Source organism: Rhopalosiphum padi, chromosome 3 (genome assembly GCF_020882245.1).
Source record: "Rhopalosiphum padi isolate XX-2018 chromosome 3, ASM2088224v1, whole genome shotgun sequence".
In the NCBI taxonomy this organism is placed as follows: Eukaryota; Metazoa; Arthropoda; class Insecta; order Hemiptera; family Aphididae; genus Rhopalosiphum; species Rhopalosiphum padi.
In genome coordinates this window covers 71678571-71699112 of record NC_083599.1, presented here as the reverse complement: position 1 = coordinate 71699112, position 20542 = coordinate 71678571, and the positions used below count along the sequence as shown (strand labels likewise).

General features: G+C 24.9%; 1 protein-coding gene across 1 annotated transcript; it reads left to right on the top strand.

Moving 5' to 3' along the window:
• The first annotated feature begins 6448 nt into the window (after window positions 1–6448).
• LOC132927177 (phospholipid-transporting ATPase ABCA3-like) lies at window positions 6449–19830 on the top strand. Its single transcript, XM_060991652.1, has 20 exons — window positions 6449–8066; window positions 8134–8288; window positions 8353–8508; window positions 8588–8659; window positions 10053–10191; window positions 10256–10505; window positions 11061–11369; window positions 11775–11839; window positions 12734–12846; window positions 13168–13402; window positions 14374–14600; window positions 15618–15900; window positions 15968–16093; window positions 16176–16388; window positions 16456–16722; window positions 16796–17037; window positions 17106–17253; window positions 17774–17984; window positions 18061–18277; window positions 19654–19830. The coding sequence occupies exons 1-20, from the start codon at window positions 6449–6451 to the stop codon at window positions 19828–19830; spliced, it is 5223 nt and encodes a 1740-aa protein (XP_060847635.1).
• The last annotated feature ends 712 nt before the right edge of the window (window positions 19831–20542 follow it).

The window sequence follows — 20542 nt, the reverse complement described above, 5'->3', positions numbered from 1 at the left end:
ATTATGTGTAGTTAAATATGTTAAATATGTAATATGTAGTTTAAATTGTATGAATCCAAAGGTTAAAAACTGTATTTTGTCAAAACATTTACTTTCAACAACTAAAGACTGTATTTGTTTGGAAAGTACTCAGGATTTAATTAACAAAAACTGTATCTGATCGGAATGTATTGTTCTGTGACTTAAAATGTTAGAATCATAAATTATAATTTAAAAACTGTATTTATCCAGAATAGGCAGACAGTATTGATAATTATTTATTTTAAACCCTTTGAAATACGGTGGTAAGAACTAAAAATGTTCACACAGAGATAATATAACCTCATCCAATAAAATGATTAATTAGACCCACCCATAAAAAAATTAAGATCTATATCCCTGTCACTTATTTAAACAATAAGTGGAAAATATAGTATAATACTTAATATATTACGTCTACAGTCTACACCTATATATTTATTATTAATATTATTGTTTAAAGGGCTGATGAGGACATCTATTATTATTGTATACTGTATTACTGTATATAAATTTTTTTTAAATAAAGATCATTATTATGATTATTAAGAAAATTATTTTCTGCCATTGTCAATCTTAAATATAATTTAATTTATTTTAAAGTGGAAAAAGATCTCTCACTTGTAGATCTTATCACTTCTATTACAGTTAGAATTTTACAGTGATGGTATATCTGGGAAATATTTAACCATTTTTTTTTTTTAATTAATTTTTAAGAGTTTAACTGTGCAAAAATTAGAGTAGGTAGGTACTAAAATATAGAAAACCAAATTAATGCATTTGAACAATTAGTCACTAGAATAATATGCTGTGTTAAATGTATAGAAACATTATTTAACAGTGCATATTTGTGTTTCTTAATATCTTAATACAATGGTAAAATATTGTTTTTAGTTATAATATTTTACCTTTTAATTGATAATCGACAAAAACAATATACAAAATTTTATTTATTGCAAAATGATCTTAATTTAAAAATTCTCAGAGAAAAAGGATTTTACTAAAAATTGATATTTATATTTAATCATCATCCGGGACTGGTGTCTGGTAGGGTTAATATAAATAACAAAAAATGAACATATTTTCACCAAAATAATGATCATTACTAAATACTAATACCTATGTGGCAGTTATGTCTGGGAATAGGTAAATCGTAAATATAAAAATACTAAAAACGAAATATGTACTTATTGGTAAAATATTATTTAAGAAAATGCATTTATAAGTACCTATCTATTTTAAAATATGTGAAAATAATAAATGTTATGTAAAATTGAATACGGAAATATGAATTCAATGAAACGGTTTAGTATTTACACGATAAATAACACTTTAAAAAAAATAGAAACATTGGCTACAATCACCCCATAGCTATTCAATGCCCACTTTATGTTCACTGGGCACTGGTCCATGCATATCGCATACCTATCACGTATAATTCTCGGGAAATTCTCTGCCATAATACATTGATCGAGCTTTATGATTTCTACTGTCCATTTGAAGTCCATAGTACCTACTTAAGAATGATTTAATTACTAATATCGTAACGTAAGCTCACATTATTGAACAATCAGTACCTACTTCACACACTATTAGCTAGTTCACCACAGGGGAATCGAAAGACTGAACGCTGAACATAAGTAATATTAAATACCTATACGGCTATACGTAGTTGACACGAATGACATGTAATTTAAATCAGTAGGTATGCGTGTAATTATTGTTTATTTGTAATTATGTTATACTCATAAATCATAAGTAATAACTTATAAGCATATTAGTTTTCACAACAAATTCTACGAATATTTTTTGTACACGTCTAACAACATAACTAACCACAGGACCGTCCTTAGAATTTGTGAGGCCCAGGGCAAAAATACTTGTAACACCTTTTTGTTAAACCTACATCGTTATTTTGGTATAATTTTTGATATTTACTAATTATATAAAACATACAATTTAAATGCTACGAAAATTAAATAATTTTTAAAACTAATTTTATTACATTTTTCAAACGCGAGGCCCCAAATTTAAGCAAAATGCGCAAGGCCCAGGGCCTGGGCCCTGCTCTCCCCCACCCCATAAGGACGGCACTGACTAATCATATCTAATATTAAGGTATCTATGGATTAAAAATTAGTCTATTATTGAACAGTTCTGTACTTCTGTTTAGACGGAATAAAATATTTTTCATTTGATACATTATTATTCGTGACAGGTATTTTAATTTGATTTTTTTTAAATTAGTGTATCTATTTTAGATTTTGAGCGGTGCAATGAATGTATTGATATATATATATATATATATATTAATGTGTTTTTATTTTTTATAATTTTTGGTTCACTTTACTTTGATAAGTAGTTGAAAAAAAGATTAGATATGTAATTGGTAGGTACTATTGGTAGACTGTTATTGAGGTAATTCGGATAAGTTTTCGTAAGACATTCGGGTGACTGTTGTGTTATTTCGTCTTAGACCAGGCGTGCCCAACTTTTCAACTTGCGGCCAACATTCGAAATTTATATTTATATACTGCGGGCCATATATACCTCACGGTTTTTTTGTTCATTTCGATAAAATGTACAGTAGATATATTAGAACATTAGGTATATCTATTGTACATTTTATCTGATATAATATTATTTATTTATTTAGTTGGAATGATAGCAGAGTTAACAACTTCAAAAATGATTGATACGCCTATATTTTTACACTGTATTATTCATCAACACTATTTGTATGGTAAAATTATGAATTTGGAACATGTGATGAATATTGTTACAAAAACAGTTAATTTCATTAGATCGCACGGATTAAACCATAGACAATTTATAGAATCTTTAAATGAAATGGAATCGGAACATAAAGATGTGTTGTATCATAACCAGGTTAGGTGAATAAGTCGAGGAAAAGTTTTAAAACGATTTTTTGATTTTCGGCGGGAAATTCAAATATTTATGATAGAAAAAAATAAACCAGTAGAAGAATTTGAAAACGAACAATGGATGTATGATCTTGCTTTCTTAACTGATATTTCAGCTTATTTAAATGAATTATATCTTAAACTCTTAAAAACTATTTTCGAGTTTATAAGTAATGTAAAATCGTTTGAAAAAAAATTACGACGTTTTAAAAACCAAATATTAAAGCAAAATTTTTTACATTTTAAAACGTGTCAAGAAATTAAACAAAACTTTTTTATTGACGTTCCGACAAATCATTTTGTGAGTATGTTGGAACAATTATCAACAAAATTTTAAAACCGTTTTCAAGATTTCAAATTACATATGATTTCATTTCGGATGATTGAAAATCCATTTCTGTCAGATGAAAATGATGTCCAAGAAACTGTTCAAATTAAACTTATTGATTTAAAAACAAATAATCATTTGAAAGATTTATACAAAGAAATCACAGATAAAAACACAGATTAAATACATTTTTATAAGAATTATCAATGCGTATACCTATTTACATTATTTGGTTCTACTTATATTTGTGAACAAACGTTTTCACGCATGAATTCCGCAAATGTTCAGAAATGTCTCGTTTGACTGATGAACACTTACACTTCTTATTAAGAATTGGCGTTTCACATTTCACTCCAAGTATTGAGAAATTGGTTAAAGAAAAATAAACCCAAATTTTACACCAATATATTCTAAAATCCAATACATTTTTTATATTAAAATTAAATTTGTAAGATATTTTTTTGTATATTAAAATAAAATTCTTTATAAATTATAATTTTTATTTTTTTTTACACCTAGGTATAAATAGTCCTATACAAATTTCTAATTTTTATAAAATAGTCTTGGGCCGGTTGGAATACTTCCGCGGGCCGCGGATTGAGCACGCCTATCTTAGACTTTTATTACTTAAATAGTAGCGTAATGTATAGCACATTTTGTAAATGATTTACGGCATTTGATTATAACTCACGGATCACGGACAGTGCACAACCGTTCGACGCATAACTACGGTAGGTATTATGGAACTTGCTATTATTTTGTAGATAACCAACGTTGATTGTTAAATCAAAATAAATTAGGAAATTTCATACCAAAGTGCGGATTATCATTAATTTAAACGTATCATGTTATCAATTGTACTATTTATTTATACTATAATAAATTGCTTAACGATTTTGGGAGTTGCCGGTGCCTCGGAAACGGAATACATATACATAGGTATTGCACAATGTTATTTCACAGAAAAGAATAATTCCTTATGATTTCTATTTACTCATCAGTAATCGCCATAATTTGTCAACTTTTAGCCTTCGAGTCGTTACTCATTAAGGTTCTAGCATCAGTGCTTTTTACATAGTACCCACCTGCCTATTTAATGTGTTGTGTAAAACGACAATATTATTAGTTATTATTTTTAATTTTCATCTTCTTTGATACGGCATTCAGATATTCGGTAAGTACTGACATAATACCTACATTATTTTAACATTTAATCTTAAATATTAATGATTAGTTACTTAATTCCTAATTAATAATTTATAGATAGTAACAACAGTGGCGCATTTTGCAAGGTTTTTTTTTTGGGGGGGAGGGAGTATCCAGATAATATAGGTATATATAGGTACTTATTTGTTAATTGGTTGCAATATTTCTCTGTTTTACATCTACTACCGTCTACTACTAAGCTCATAATATACTCATCAAATATTGTAATGAAACATTTTTACAGTTTCGGTTATGTAATAAAGTGATTTTTGTAAAATAGTAGATACGTGCAACGTGCCATTTCTGCATTTAGCGATTCACTTATACAAAAATAGTTCAAATTTATAGGTACAATTGTTTTATATGCATTTCAGTAGTTGTGCCTAGTTCAAATTCTTACAAAATCAAGATAATCTATAAATTATACCTACAAGTGTTTTGTAGTAAAAAAATTAATACAAAATTCCTCATAAGTATTTTATACTGGATTTAAAAATATATAAAATTATTTTCTATAGATATTTTAAGTTCCTATGTATTTTGACGAAATTATATATTTAAGCAATAAATAATGATCTTAATTATTTTGTTATAATTTCAAAACATTAGGTACTCGTGATGACTTTTCCGTGTATTGTATATTTTCAAGATAATATAATAATACATTTTAAGATCATATTATATATTTAATTTTTTTTTTTTTTTTATTTTAAAATGAATATTTACAATCTGTATACATATAAATATATAATACAATACGTAAATTTTAATTAATACATACAATGTTTTCGGAAAAAAATTAATCAACATACTGTAAAAGTAAGAGTAAAATAAATTATTTCATTAGTGATTTCAAAAAACAAATCATGATGTTATGTAGGTACTTTAACATGAAAATTTACATTTGTCAGTTCTCATTTAGTTTTGTTAGTTTTAACATAATAGTAAATTTACCTATTAAACTTATGGGAAAATTTTTTTCGTGGTTTATCAGATAAGATTTTTTGATAGCTATTTTGATTTTGAAATAAGTTCCAAGTTTGTATAATACTTCAATTTGTTCGTGAATATTGCTGGTGATAATTTCTTTAAAATATTTACTTATAGATACTTGTTAAAACAATTTGTCAACAATAATTTTCTTGCTTTCATGATACCAATATTAAAATGTTGATGTCTGCATTGTATTTCATACTTGCTTACTATTTTAATATTGATATTGTTACATTTATATTTATTTATACTTATAATATTTTATTACCTAGATATTTAACCTTCAAATACTAGAAGTAATTTTCCTTGTGTTACTTTTCATTGTTACCAATTTATTGGGTTATTAAAATTGACCAGCTCTGTAGGTATTCACGGAGTTGGTAATTTCTGGAAGACAATTAATTATTATAATGACATGGTATACGATACCTATACTATTAAGTACTTGGTGCCACATAGGATTTACTTATTCGCTAACTCCATTATACAAACAACAAACCTAATTCATGGACACTTTTATAGTGTTACAGAATATATAAATATTCTATAAATTATAAAGTATAACAATTAATACATAATATATTGTTTAAAAAACAACTCTATAGTGCCATTTAAAAGAATATCTATTGATTGGGAAAAATTAGTTGAAAAACGGAGAATGAAAGATATATTAATTATAAATGTATGTATACTTAGTTCTTACCTAGATGATAATGTTCTTATCTAAATTATATTAAATAAATCAATTCACTCTAATATTTAAGCTAATAACATACAATTGGAACAGTTGAAAGTAAATGTTGATACCTATAATATGTTATGTAAGACTGATTTAATACATGGGTTTTTGACATCCTCTTGAAGAGTAATTAACATGTGATAATATATCTTGTATTGAATTTTTGTTACGTTGATAAAAAAAAACTATTTACTATAAATACATAAATGTATTATCTGTCTTTTTAGAAAATAAGTAAAGATGTGGCTAAAAATCAAAGTACTTTTATGGAAAAGCTTACAACTACGAAAAAGACATTGGTTGTGGACTATAATTGAAATAATAGCACCGTGTTTATTATTTTATTTAATAAATTATTTAAAGTCAAACGAAAATACATCTAAACCAATAACTATGGACCAAACTATACCAGCACCGATTTCTGAAGATGACTTATACAAGAAATTTACGCCATACAATAATTGTATACTATATACTCCCCAAACCAAAGAAACAGACGAAATTATGAACATAGTAAAAACAAAATTGAACCTTTTGAATGATACTATTGGAACAGCTATTAGCGAAAGTGAAATAATAAATAAATTTAAAAGGAAATTAAAAAACAGTTCAAATAATCCAAGTCTTATTGGATTTGGAATTGTTTTTGAAGAAACTATAAAATCCCATACTTTGAAGTACAAGATAAGAAGCACAGATACGTTATTGAAAACCGATTCTTTGTTTCCATATACTGAATTACCAGGACCTATGAACTCTGGCGATCGATACCTAACTATGGGATTTTTAGCATTACAGTTAACTTTAGACAAAGCTTTTATTTTGTTGGGTGCCCATAATAAAAGTGGTCTTAATATAAAAGATTATAGTTTAGAAATTCAGTCGTTTCCCTATACAAAATACATAATGGATTCATCATTTGCAATTTATTTTCAATTTCACTTCCCGCTATTCACGGTTTTGAGTTTTTTCTTAATGTGTTCTAATACAACTAAAAGCGTCGTTGAAGAAAAAACTTCGGGCATAAGAGAACTAATGACAATTATGGGTCTTCGACCATGGATGATATGGATAGGATGGATGTTACATAACTTTTTTGTATATTCCATATCAATTACAATTATTACGTATATTACTTGTTTTAAAACAACTACTGATCACGAAAAGTTATTAAATAATACAAATCCATTACTGTTTTGGATTTTTTTAATAATGTATATGATTGCTGGAGTATTTTTTTGTTTCGCAATTAGTAGTTTCTTCAGTCGACCATTAATGGCTTTAATTGTTGGAGTTAGTGTATGGTTATTCACTTACATTTTACCTAATTGTATTGTGAAACCCTCTACAAGTATTCTAATTAAAATACTATTGACATTACTTCCAAATTATGCAATAGTACATGTTTATAATGCTATATCATCACTTGAAACTCAAGGAACGGGTCTTCAATTCTCCACTCTATTTACCGCCGGAAAGAGCGGTAACAGTTTTTCTGTTGGTTTCATTCTACTAATGTTTGTTGTTGATTGTTTCTTATATGGATTTATTGCTTGGTACATTGACTCAATTATGCCAGGAGAATTTGGTGTTGCAAAACCATTTTATTTCTTGTGTAAATGGTCAAAAAATAAGGAAGAAAATAATGTAACAATTCCCATTAGTAAACGCAATAGTAGGCTTTTCGAAAAACCTTCAAATAATTATGAAGTTGGAATTAGTGTTCAAAATTTATATAAACATTTTGGAAATGTTCATGCAGTTAATGGAGTAAATTTGGACCTATATAAAGGGCAAATAACTGCACTTTTAGGTCACAATGGTGCTGGAAAAACAACCACAATGTCAATTATAACAGGTTTTTATATATTTTTTTAAAAATATTATTATTATAAAACTAAATTAATTTGATTAATTTATCAAAGGGTTATTTTCTCCAACATATGGTACTGTAAATGTTAATGGAAATGATTTATTTACCGACATTGACAATTTTAGACAAAATCTTGGTTTATGCCCTCAACATAATTTACTTTTCTCTTATTTGACTACTCTGGATCATTTAATATTTTTTGGAATGGTATGTATTAAATATTTACTCTAACTTTTTTAGGAAATTGTAATATTTTTGTAATTTAATTTAGCTAAAAGGTTTACCATTGAAAAATGCAAAGTCAGATGGTTTACATTCGCTTAAACTTTTAAATATGCTGGAAAAGAAAAATGAACTAGTAAGTAATCTCTCTGGAGGAATGAAACGAAAGTTGTCTCTTGCAATTTCATTAGTTGGCGATCCTAAAGTAAATTTTAATTTTGATACTATGTAATATTTTTAAATCTATAAGTACCTAACTAAAAATAACGTTATGTGTTTTCCAGATACTAATATTAGATGAACCAACATCTGGAATGGATCCTGAATCTCGAAGACAAATGTGGGATTTACTACTGGTATGATTATTTATTTACCTTTAAATTTTATTTGTTATATTTTGGTATGTATATTTTTTTTAATTTATTAAAATAATGTCTTATTATTATTTACTCTATACAATTTTACCCTTCATGGGATAATTAGAAAAAAATCTGGATCTATTTTAATATAAATCAATTATAAAATGTTTTGGGAAATAATGAAAACGTAATACTTTGTTTAATAGGTACGTATATATTTTTACCTTTTTTAGATTCTGAACGGAGTGATGAATATATTGAGTTTACAATAATGTGTTTTTATTTTTTTATTTTTGTGTCTGTCATCACGTTTTGGAGTAGTAATAGTGCTTTGATTTTTGACTTCGGTCCCTCTTTGAAAAGGAAATTGAATCTAGTTGGTACTTTGAAAAAGTAACGGAAAAACAGGAATTTTTACACATAACCAGTTTTTGACAAAATCGAACAATTTCTTTTTACTACAATAAGCACAACTTATAATAAACCTTGTATTAAATTTTCGATTTTTTTAAGTTTATTTTTTGAAATGCTTATAAAAAAAATTTGGCATTCCAAAAAATCTTTAAAATTTAATACCTACAAGATTTATTATAAGTTGTGATTATCGTAGTAAAAAGAAATCAAAAATCGTTAGTCACAATTTTTGTTTATAAGCATTTAATGTTCAAATGTCTACGAAGTATGTCAAAATCGCAAAAATTTGCAATGCATTTTGAAGTTGAAAATTCATAAAATTAAAAAACCCATCACAAGGTTCTTCATAACTTTTTCTTCAAATAACTGTAAAAAAACTCCGTCAACAAAAAAAAATTTTTATAAGCGTATGAAATTTATTGTTTTACGAAATTGAGTAAAATAACGACATATTACAATTTAAATATAGTTAATAATATAATATATCCTACTAATTATCCTAGACTAACAAATCATCTCCGTTCAGAATCGTTTTTCGTACCTATACAATGATACCTATCATTGCATTCAAATTTAACACATCCATTATGATGACCTACTCATTTCCATCTCTACTGTACAGCAAAGCGATAGCCACTTGACCACTTTTTTAAACTAAATTTTACTTATTTTTGAAATCAAATAGTGGACTAAAATTTTATAAATACAGTCAACTCATGATATAAAAACTTCAAAGGACCTAGATAAACGTAATATAATAGTCCTCTGCTCTAAACATCTGAAACATCAATATAAATTTGAAATTTAAATATAACTATTGTTTTTTTATTAGCTTTATTCATCATTATTCATTATAATTTGGTATTATATTTTATTAATAATATTTTCAATATGTCTGAATTTGGTAAAAATAAATTATAATAATTATTCCATAATTTTTTTTTTTATTTAAAATGTTTTATTTTTTTTAATCTAGTCTTTCAGAGGAACCAGAACTATTTTGATAACGACACATTTTATGGAAGAAGCTGATGTCCTTGGTGACAGGATTGCTATCATGGATCATGGAAAAGTTATATGTTATGGAACTTCGTTGTTTTTAAAAAAAGCATATGGTAGAAAAAAATGAAATAATTTTAACATTACAAAATAATCATACATTTTATAAAAAATATACAGGAACTGGTTATAACTTGACTATTGTAAAAGAAGAATCATTTGACGAGTCTAAAATTATAGAAGAAATTAAAAATATTATACCAGAAGCAGAAATTCAAAGCTCATTGGCAGCTCAAGTTGTCATTAATTTACCGAATGAAAATATTGATCAATTTCCAGATGTTTTTAGAAAATTAGAACTTAATAGAGAAAACTTCTCTATAAAAGGAATGGGTATATCTTGTACAACAATGGAAGAAGTATTTATAAAGTAATTTTTTTTTTCATAGGACAAACTATGTGTGTTTATGTATTTTCAAGGTTAAAATAATAATTAATAATTTGAAACATTCATAATATGACGTATTGAATTACAGCTTATTTATTTATTTTATTTAAACTGTGTGATAGCTTAGATAGTAATAAACAATGTTACTAACATCTAGCAGGATTTTTTGTCTAGTCCCTATTTGTATCATTGGTCAGTGAATATTTGCATAACATTATATCAGTTTTATTTTCCTTTAATTCCTTTTAATTTAATTAATATCCTTTAATTTATATTTCCAATTTTCCAATTAATATTTTTATTTAAATTTTTACAGATTATATTATCAATAAAACATTAATTGAAAATTAACTTGGTGGTTATTGATAATTAAATTTACAATACTTATATCTATATCTATATAAATAAAATAAAAATATTTTATAATAATCTTACATAATTTATAAATCAATATAATTTAACATAGTAAAGGTTACACCAATAAGACATTATACTTTTTGACTTATTGTTTAAAAAATAATTATTTATTTACTTTAGAGCTGAAACAAATGTACCTGATGATGATGATATATCATCTATAAACACACCAGTAGATGGTAATAATTACCAGTTGATTATAGCCAAAGGAGTTGATTGTAATGTTGACCAAGTGACTAATTTAATTCAACAGTATGTGCCTGAATTTATTTTGATGGACGAGACGGAAATGCAAATTATATTTAATCTACCAGCTACAAAAAAAAATCAATTTGGTGCCCTATTTTCTGCTCTTGAATTTCAAAAAGAAAATTTTCACATGAAAAATATTAAAATAATTAACTTAACTACAGGCGGCATCTATCCAAAGTAATTTTTTAATATAGTATCACATGAAACTTTATATTAATTTAATAATATAATAATATAGGGTAGACAATAAAAATAACTCAATATTGAATAAACTGACTGTTGTTCGTTTTTATTCATCAATCACCTGTTATTAATATCACTTATATTATATTTAATGGTTCAATTTTGTTATTTAGAAAATATTATTTAATTTTCACTATAATTTGAAGCGTTTTAATTTTAATTGAAATGTATCAAATAATTTAAATCATTGTGTATATTATTTACACATATTATATATTATTATATATCATATATTATATTTCTATATGCAGATTTATTTTAAATAATTTATATAGGTACTTATCACTCAAGATTTTTAAAATTATTAAGGAAAATAATTTAATATTTTTTAAATTTTAGTTCAGTCATATCTGGGAATGATGGAGATGAACCAAAACAACCATCTAATAATGATTTTACACAAAGTACATATTTTAGGTTAATTATTTGTTATTAACATATTTGTTGGTAAACAAATTATAGCTTATCCAAAATGTCATTCTTTAAACTTCATTAAATTATAATAATAATTAATTTTTTTTTAATCTTTATGGATAATCTATTTATTTAATTATTTATATAATAATTATATTGTATTAACAGTTTTAGAAAAATGCATTGTTTGTATGCTTTTTAATATTTAGAACTATCTACTACAATAGTATTGTTCATGGACAACTTCTGTATAATATTCTCTCTTTCTTGATTTATAATTGAATACTTCCGTGATAAGTATTTACTCAAAAATGAAACACGTCATGTTACTTTCAGTATTTTATTATAATATTTTAAAACAAACAACTTTAAATTTAAACTTGTTATATATTATATATTTTTATCGAAGAAACTAGTATAATACTTTTTGTGTATAATTTTTAAAACATATTTTTTTCATACATTAATAAGTCTTTTCATTTATAACTTTCTAAATTATTAAAAGCTATAAAGTAATATTAAGTAGGGAAAAAAATAAAATATAAACATTTTAATAAATTTTAAGCCATACAATTCTAAGCAAACAAAATAACTGTCTTAAAATTGTAATTTTTTAATTATATATTTTTATAGTAATTTTTTCTTCAAATTATTTAAATTTGTCCATATAGTGTGTATATAGTACATTAAAAAGTAAAAATTAAATCATAAATTCATTATACAAATTATTAATTTGATTGATTCAAATGTTATAAACTTTATTAATAAAATAACAGTTATTAACAACAAATTCATACTATTTTATTATTATTATTATTGGTAAAACTTTTATTAGTTATTACTTAATACTAATCAATAACTATTTAATATATATTTATTTTTAGCTTTTAGGCCAAAGTATACAAGTGGAATCAAATTATTGAAAAATCAATTTAAAGTATTATTGGAAAAAAAAATCATTTATACACATAGGAAATGGTTTTTGTCATTATTTTTTGTGAGTTATAATTGTATTCTTTAGGTGCATTAAAAAAACATAATACCAATATTATTATTAATATTAATTATTGATACCTAATTGTTTGCTATTTTCTTACCACTTATTATAAATTGATCATGTCAATATTAGGCAACTATTTGTAATAGTCTGACATTTTCCAATAAACTTAATAAATAATTTCCATAATATTTTAAATTAAGTTATCTGGTGTAGAGGTGATAAATATTATGATATGATGCGTTTTTAATATGATAACTAATAAGTAGCCCATGTATCATTTAATAATTAATTTGATTATCTAATTATTATTCTTTCTAGGGAATTGTACCTATTCTAATGGGCTTATTAGTTATGAAATTCACTAATACTATAATAATTAGTTCCAATGTTTCCCACGGTTTAAAGATATCATTAAGCACCTACAAAGATAGCAGTGCATATTACCGCGTTGGAGATAATTCTCCAGAAAATTTGGAACCCACATTTGTAGCTATTTCTAAAAAAAATAAAGCTACCGTCAATGAAATATCATCAGAGAACAATATAATTAATGGTAAGAATGTAAAATTAATATAAAATAATTTATTGTTATTAATATAATAAGCCATTGCTTTTAAACGTGTATCTTAATTCAATAATTCATGATAAAATAAAAGTAATAAAAATAAAAAGCTTTAGTAGTGGATTTATTTCAGAAACAATTTTATTTCTCTAGGATATTATACATATAAAATAAAATATTTACAATTCAATTTTATTTTTATGTTATAATAATTTTTTGTATTTACTTAATCTATGCTATGGATAAAACAAATTAATGACAAATTAATTTTATAATTGTTATCAATACAATTCATACCATAGTAATATAATATAGGTATATTAATAAGTCAATACTCATTAGTCATTACTATATTTTTATGTATTCATTAGCCCTTTGTAGTCATAATCGTTCTATTACTATGTTTACATGGTACATGTTTAAATTCTAGATATTTCTACATTCACACATAAGTTTCTAAATGTTTGTATGTATTAAATACATTATAAAAATTACAAATAAAAATGTAATTAGGTATCTAATAACTATACTGATTTGAAATCAGACCTAATGTTAATTTCTTATATGATTAAAATATATTTAATTTATTTTGATCCTGCTACCTATGTCATTATCACAATTAAAGTTTTATTTAAACAATAATCATTAATCATTATTGTTTTAAATAGTTGTATAACATAATATATATTATGCTGACTTTTTAGTTTTTAATGTTTAAGACCATATTATAAATATTAAAATTATATTAATTAATCATTAATTTATTGAACTGAATATGACCAGTCACATTTTAAATTATATTTTAATGTAAAAATGTACTGAATAAATCAAGTTAACATTATACAGAAGAGATATTGTTCATTTTTAATTTAAGAAGACACGAAAGTCACAAAATCTAGTTAATATATTAGAATTATTTATTCATATTTTTATTTTATAATGAAATATTTTTTTTATTATAGATTTATTAAAAATGTGCAAAGAAAATGTATTAAACTACAGAACAAATCTTATGATCGCTGGTGACTTTAACAGAACAAAATCAACTATTTTATATAATAGTATAGCTATTCATACTCCACCAATTGCAGTAAATCTTTATTCTAATGCTTTATTACAAAAATTGTCTGGAAATTATGAATCGTGCATTTCAACTGTCAATGAACCGATTTTATTATTGGATGAAATGGTAACGTAATTATTAGGGCTAAGATTTATATACAATAAAAAATTTTAAAATATGCATTTAAATTTTTATAAGATAAACAAAAATATAGTTACAAAAAAAAATATGTATTTATTGAAATATATTAGTGATTGGCTGTTTGTCTTAAGAGGACGTTATACCCGCATGTGTTGTCTCTGTCTTACTAATGTAGATCATAGCAAATTTGTGTTCAGCAGAACATATTTTGTGATGTTAGCTTTAATATTGAAATAAATTTACCTATTATAAAATTTAAAAGTAAAAATATTATCTAGAAAATGTTATATGATTTTATTGATATAATCATTTTAAAGTGAGTTATGAATATTTTAAAGTTGTAATATTTTACATAGCTATAACTCACTTTAAAATGATAATATCAATAAAAGCATATGATATTTTCTAGATAATATTTTTACCTTTAAATTTTATAATAGGTAAATTTATTTCAATATTAAAGCTAACATCACAAAATGTGTTTTGCTGAATGCAAATTTGCTATGATCTACATTAGTAAGACAGAGACAATACATGCGGGTATAACGTTCTATTAATATAGTATAATTGATAAATAAAATAAAATAAAATAATTTAGAAATAAAATTTATATTCACTATCAATATTAGAAATACATTGAATTTTATGTTTGAAAAATTGGAAAAGGTATGTTTGACAAAAATCCAAGTTTTATACTTCAATCAGCAGGGCTAAATTTAAATACGAAATATTAATTACGACATGCATTTTTCGCATTCTTATAATCGAAATATGCAATGATATTCATTTTAATCAATATATGCAAAAACATGCAAAATAAAAATACCATCATTTATTGCATCATAAGGTGATTCGTGGACATTACTGACAATATCAATAATCATCAAAAGTCGCAAAAAACATACTGTTGCATATAAATCCTAGCCCTGATAATTAGTAATCTTGGTAATTAGTTTTATTTCTCTTAGTTAAATAAACAGTTGATAAATTTTTTGTTTTTAGAATTCATGTGATGAATCACTTGGAACAGTTTTAGTATTTCTTTGGCTATTTGTTTTCACGCCTGGTTTACTGTACTCAATAGGATATGTAATGGCGTTACCATTATATGAAAGAGCGAGTGGAATTAAACACTTACAAATGATGACTAAACTTTCTCCAATCATGTATTGGATTACTTGTTTCATTTGGGACTATTTTTGTTACATAATTGTGATTTTATTAACAATGGCAGGTATATATTTCATGGATAAAAACGGTATATTTACTGGTTCAAATGAAGTTTGTAAGTTGATCTACTATAAAGTTTAAATCAAGGTTATTTAATGTATAATTTAATATGATTTTTATAGGTGCTTTATTTACATTACTATTTCTTTATGGATGGAGTTTAATATTCTATGTATATGTTTATAGCTATTTAAAAAATTCCCTAATCAGTTCCATGTTATTGTTTATTTCAATTAATTTTATAATCGGTATTTTATATTTATATTTTTAATAATTTAACAGTTATTAGTCATTACGTTATTGATAATTCTAAGTTTCCTTTGTTTACAGGTTTGTTTATTAGTATTTCCTTTCATCTACTTGCCGATTACATAAGAAATATTAGCAGAATTAGTTCATTTAACATATTGAATATAATAAGGTTAATACTTTTACTTATTCCACATTTTTCGTATTCATCATGCTTAATAGGATTTCTACAAATAACATGGGAAAACAATATGTGTAAAGTATGTAAAACTACTATGGTTGAAATGTGTACAGGCAAGTACTTCTTTTTTTACATTATGTCAACTGCCAATATTTTTAATATTATTCTTTAAAATTGTAGATGCTATTGGTTCTAAACCAAAAAGTTATTTTGTTTTCAAATCGGATAAAAATCCATATGGCATACTCGAAGAAACTTTATTTTTATTTCTCAGTAGCATACTATATATATCCATAATATTATTATCTGATTATAAAATATTTCATTTATTATATCAGTATGCTTTTAACAAAATCATTGGCACTGGTGAAAGTTATAGAGATGTTAATGAAGATCCAGATGTCAGCAAAGAAAGGGATAAAGTTAATGCAGCTAAAACTCATCCAAGTACTTTATTAAAAACTTCTGTAAACAAATGACCAATAAATATTATTAAATTTTACCTATGTTTAAATTTTAGATAATGCTTCATCGCCATTATTGCTAGTTGATGATTTGGTTAAAAAGTTTAATTTTAAATTCACCGGTGTCAGAGGTATAAGTTTTGGCGTTTCCCCTGGTGAATGTTTTGGCTTACTTGGAGTAAATGGTGCAGGTAAAACAACTACATTCCGAATTTTAACTGGTGATATATTTCCTTCAAAAGGTGACGCTTTCATTTTGACTAATAAGTTGTACAAACTCAGCTCTAATAGAAATCAGGTTAATAAAAAAATTGAATACAATTTTAGAATTAAGTTGTTTTTATATTAATTAATTATGGTGTATAGTATATTTCTTTGATTGGTTATTGTCCTCAATTTGATGCAATAAATGATCAACTTACTGGAAGAGAAACTTTAAAACTAATGGCAGTTTTGAGAGGTATATCGCCAACAGACGCCAAAATGCATGTTAGTAAATGGATTAAACTTTTAGGTATGTAAAATGAGGGAGTGGTGGAATTTTTTATAACTCTGGATTTTACTAATCCAAAAAACTTAAAAAAAAATGACTTCAAAATAACTTAAAACAGACCTTAAAAAATGCTCTAAAGATAAAAAATAACCTTAAAATATTATAAAAATGTATTATAAATTATAATTATTTATTAATATTTCGGTAAAAAATTATTTAAATTATAATATTATGAAAAAATTGCAAAAAAAAATTAAATTTAGGATTTTTTAGATTCGAATACAACAGTTTGAAGTTAACTCATTTAGTGTAAATGAAAATGTATAAAAATATTACCCAGATTTCAATAAAAAATAAAAAAGGCCCGTATAATTTAAAAAAATGACCCCAAATCCAAAAAATGCAAAATAAAAACTATACAATTGAAATTGTATAAGACCAAATTACATTTTGTGCTTGAAAAGCTATATCCTGTAAATCCTTAAAAAAAATTAAAAATTCTTTACTGTCTTAGTACTAATAACCATCATAATTGTTATAGGGTTTGAAGAATATCAAAATCGACCCTGTGGAGAATATAGCGGTGGTAATAAGAGAAAATTAAATACTGCAATGGCATTAATTGGAGATCCTCCTGTTATATTTTTGGACGAACCCACTAGTGGAGTAGACCCCGTAGCAAGACGTAACTTATGGAAATTATTGGCTGCTAGTCAAAGAGATGGACAAGCTATTGTACTTACATCACATAGGTAAAAACATTGTATAAACAAATTATACAATATCTATATTATGTTATACTTATCATTATTTGATTTATCTACATAGTATGGATGAGTGTGAAGCACTTTGCAACCGTTTGACAATAATGGTGGATGGCGTAATGAAATGTATTGGTAATATACAATATTTGAAAAACCGTTATGGACAAGGGTTTACAATAATGATAAAACTACGTAATACTGAAAATTTCAATGTTACTGAACTAAAGTTTGATATAGAACAACAGTTTGCTCCAGACATTATTTTAAAAGACGAACATAAAGTGAGATTAAAAAGTATTATATTTTTATTTAAGTGATTAAATTCTAGTTTAGTAGTCCAAACTGTGTTCTGTGTATTGTTAAAAAATAATAATTACTGCTATGTGCTCTGACATCTCAGAATACTAATAGTAGGTAATATTAATACATGATAATAATAAATAATAATAGTAACACGATGTCTATTGGGGCATAAGAATATAATAAACGGTAGTAAAACTGTTCACTAAACACCCGAGTTATCACGCGACTAGTGCCAACAGAATACTAGAAAAAGCTAAGGTTAAACAACAACATTAAAAGAAAAAGATAGGTCTAAGATATTCAGTCTATCAAAAAGCCACCGGCTCTAAAATATAATAATTATAGTCCTTAGTCCTTTGATAAACAACGAATCAGATTTGCAGTACGACAGAGTATTACCATTTATGGTCATGTACAGACAGTGCTACATTCTGTCATAATCTATTTAGGTCATCGCACGTCTGCGTAAATCCTAAACTACGTAATAACGTGTGAACACAAATGACCCATACCAGTTGTACGGAAGGGACAGGAGAAGAGTAGTTAGGGGAAACCGACTATATAAGGGAGGCCCTGGAGAGGACCAGAGCCAGCACAAGCACCTTATTCACGCCAGTTGACATTACAAAACAGTCCTTGCGACTTAGTTTATTTTTCTAATTAAATACACTTAGAATAATTTACCGATAATTATACTTTGAATTTTTTAATAAATAAACACTGTAAAATTATTTGCAACTTCTTATTTTATTAAACCACGGCTACACAACCACTGCACATAGATTGTTGATTGGCCCACTACATTACCTACCTACAATTAATTGCAATTAATTTTTGTTAATTTCGATTTAAAATTGTATCCATTTATTATTATCGATAATAATTGTATATTCGTTTCAACTATTTTTGAAAATTTAACAATTTATAATCTATTTACCTCTGCATAGGTAATACATGTAGGTAGCTATTTTATAGTTACTAAGTCATACACATCATATAAATTTTGATAATCTTATACGCACGATTTCCGCGATTAGCTTTGTTAACCTCCATACTTGGCCGATATCTTTTACAAATATTAATGAAATAATGAGGCTAAAATGTTTAGGAACCGTATATCGATAATTTATTGAAACACCTTTTTAATCAATATTTGGATGAAATAAACTGTAGATGATTTGTCTAGTCATAAAAAAAATTTAAAAACATGTATAATTCAGTTGATTTGGTTTCTCATATTATGGTAAATAAATACTAAATAGTATTAAATTTATTAAGATTATTATTTATTAATATTTTTTTCTATATATTGTCTTAAACATGTATTGATATTAAAATGTTATTTGTATTGCAGGGTTTATTGCATTATCACGTTACTAATCCAAGTTCACTATTGTCTGAGGTATTTAGTAAGATAAAAGCAATTAAAGAAAATTATACTGCTATTGAAGACTATACTGTTGGTGACACAACTCTTGAACAAGTATTCATTGCATTTGCAAAAAAACAGGCAGTCTTAAATACGACATAAGATCTTATTTATATATTATATTATTTATACAAAATAAATGGAGTTACTCAACTTTCAAAATAAAATTGATTTATTAAATTTAGAATTTTTTGTATTTAAACAGTTATTGTTATTAAATTACAAAGGTAAATAAATTATGTTATATTGCCATACAGGCAATCCTATTATTGAATGTATATAATACATTTATAGTAGGTATATTTACTAAATCAAAGTGAGATCTAAAAAGAAGACATTTTCAAAATTGGTAAAAGTGAAAAATAAGATTAATTGAATAAATGAAAAATGTTACTGTATAAAAACCAATTATAAATATTAATTTAGTCGCAACGATAATAATAATAAAGGGAAAAGACACATATTACTTATTGAGTATAATAAAAGTTTAAATTACGACTTTGGATGTTATGATAAGATTATGGGTATAAACTATAGGTTCTACTGTATTTTGTAAAACATTAGGCGTCAGTTACGTCTTGATCGTTCGATGTGAATACGTGATACTCTACGGAAATTTAATAATTAACTAAAATTAATTGACTTTTTATAATATATTTATACTTAATTAATACCTATTTGAAATTTTAAAGAACTGCATTTAACGTTTTTTGTCGTGTCGTTTACTATTCGATATGATATCTATATAATTTATTTTTATTATTATTTATTGATTTATAAAATGTCGTTTTTTCCTAGATTCATTTAAATTAAT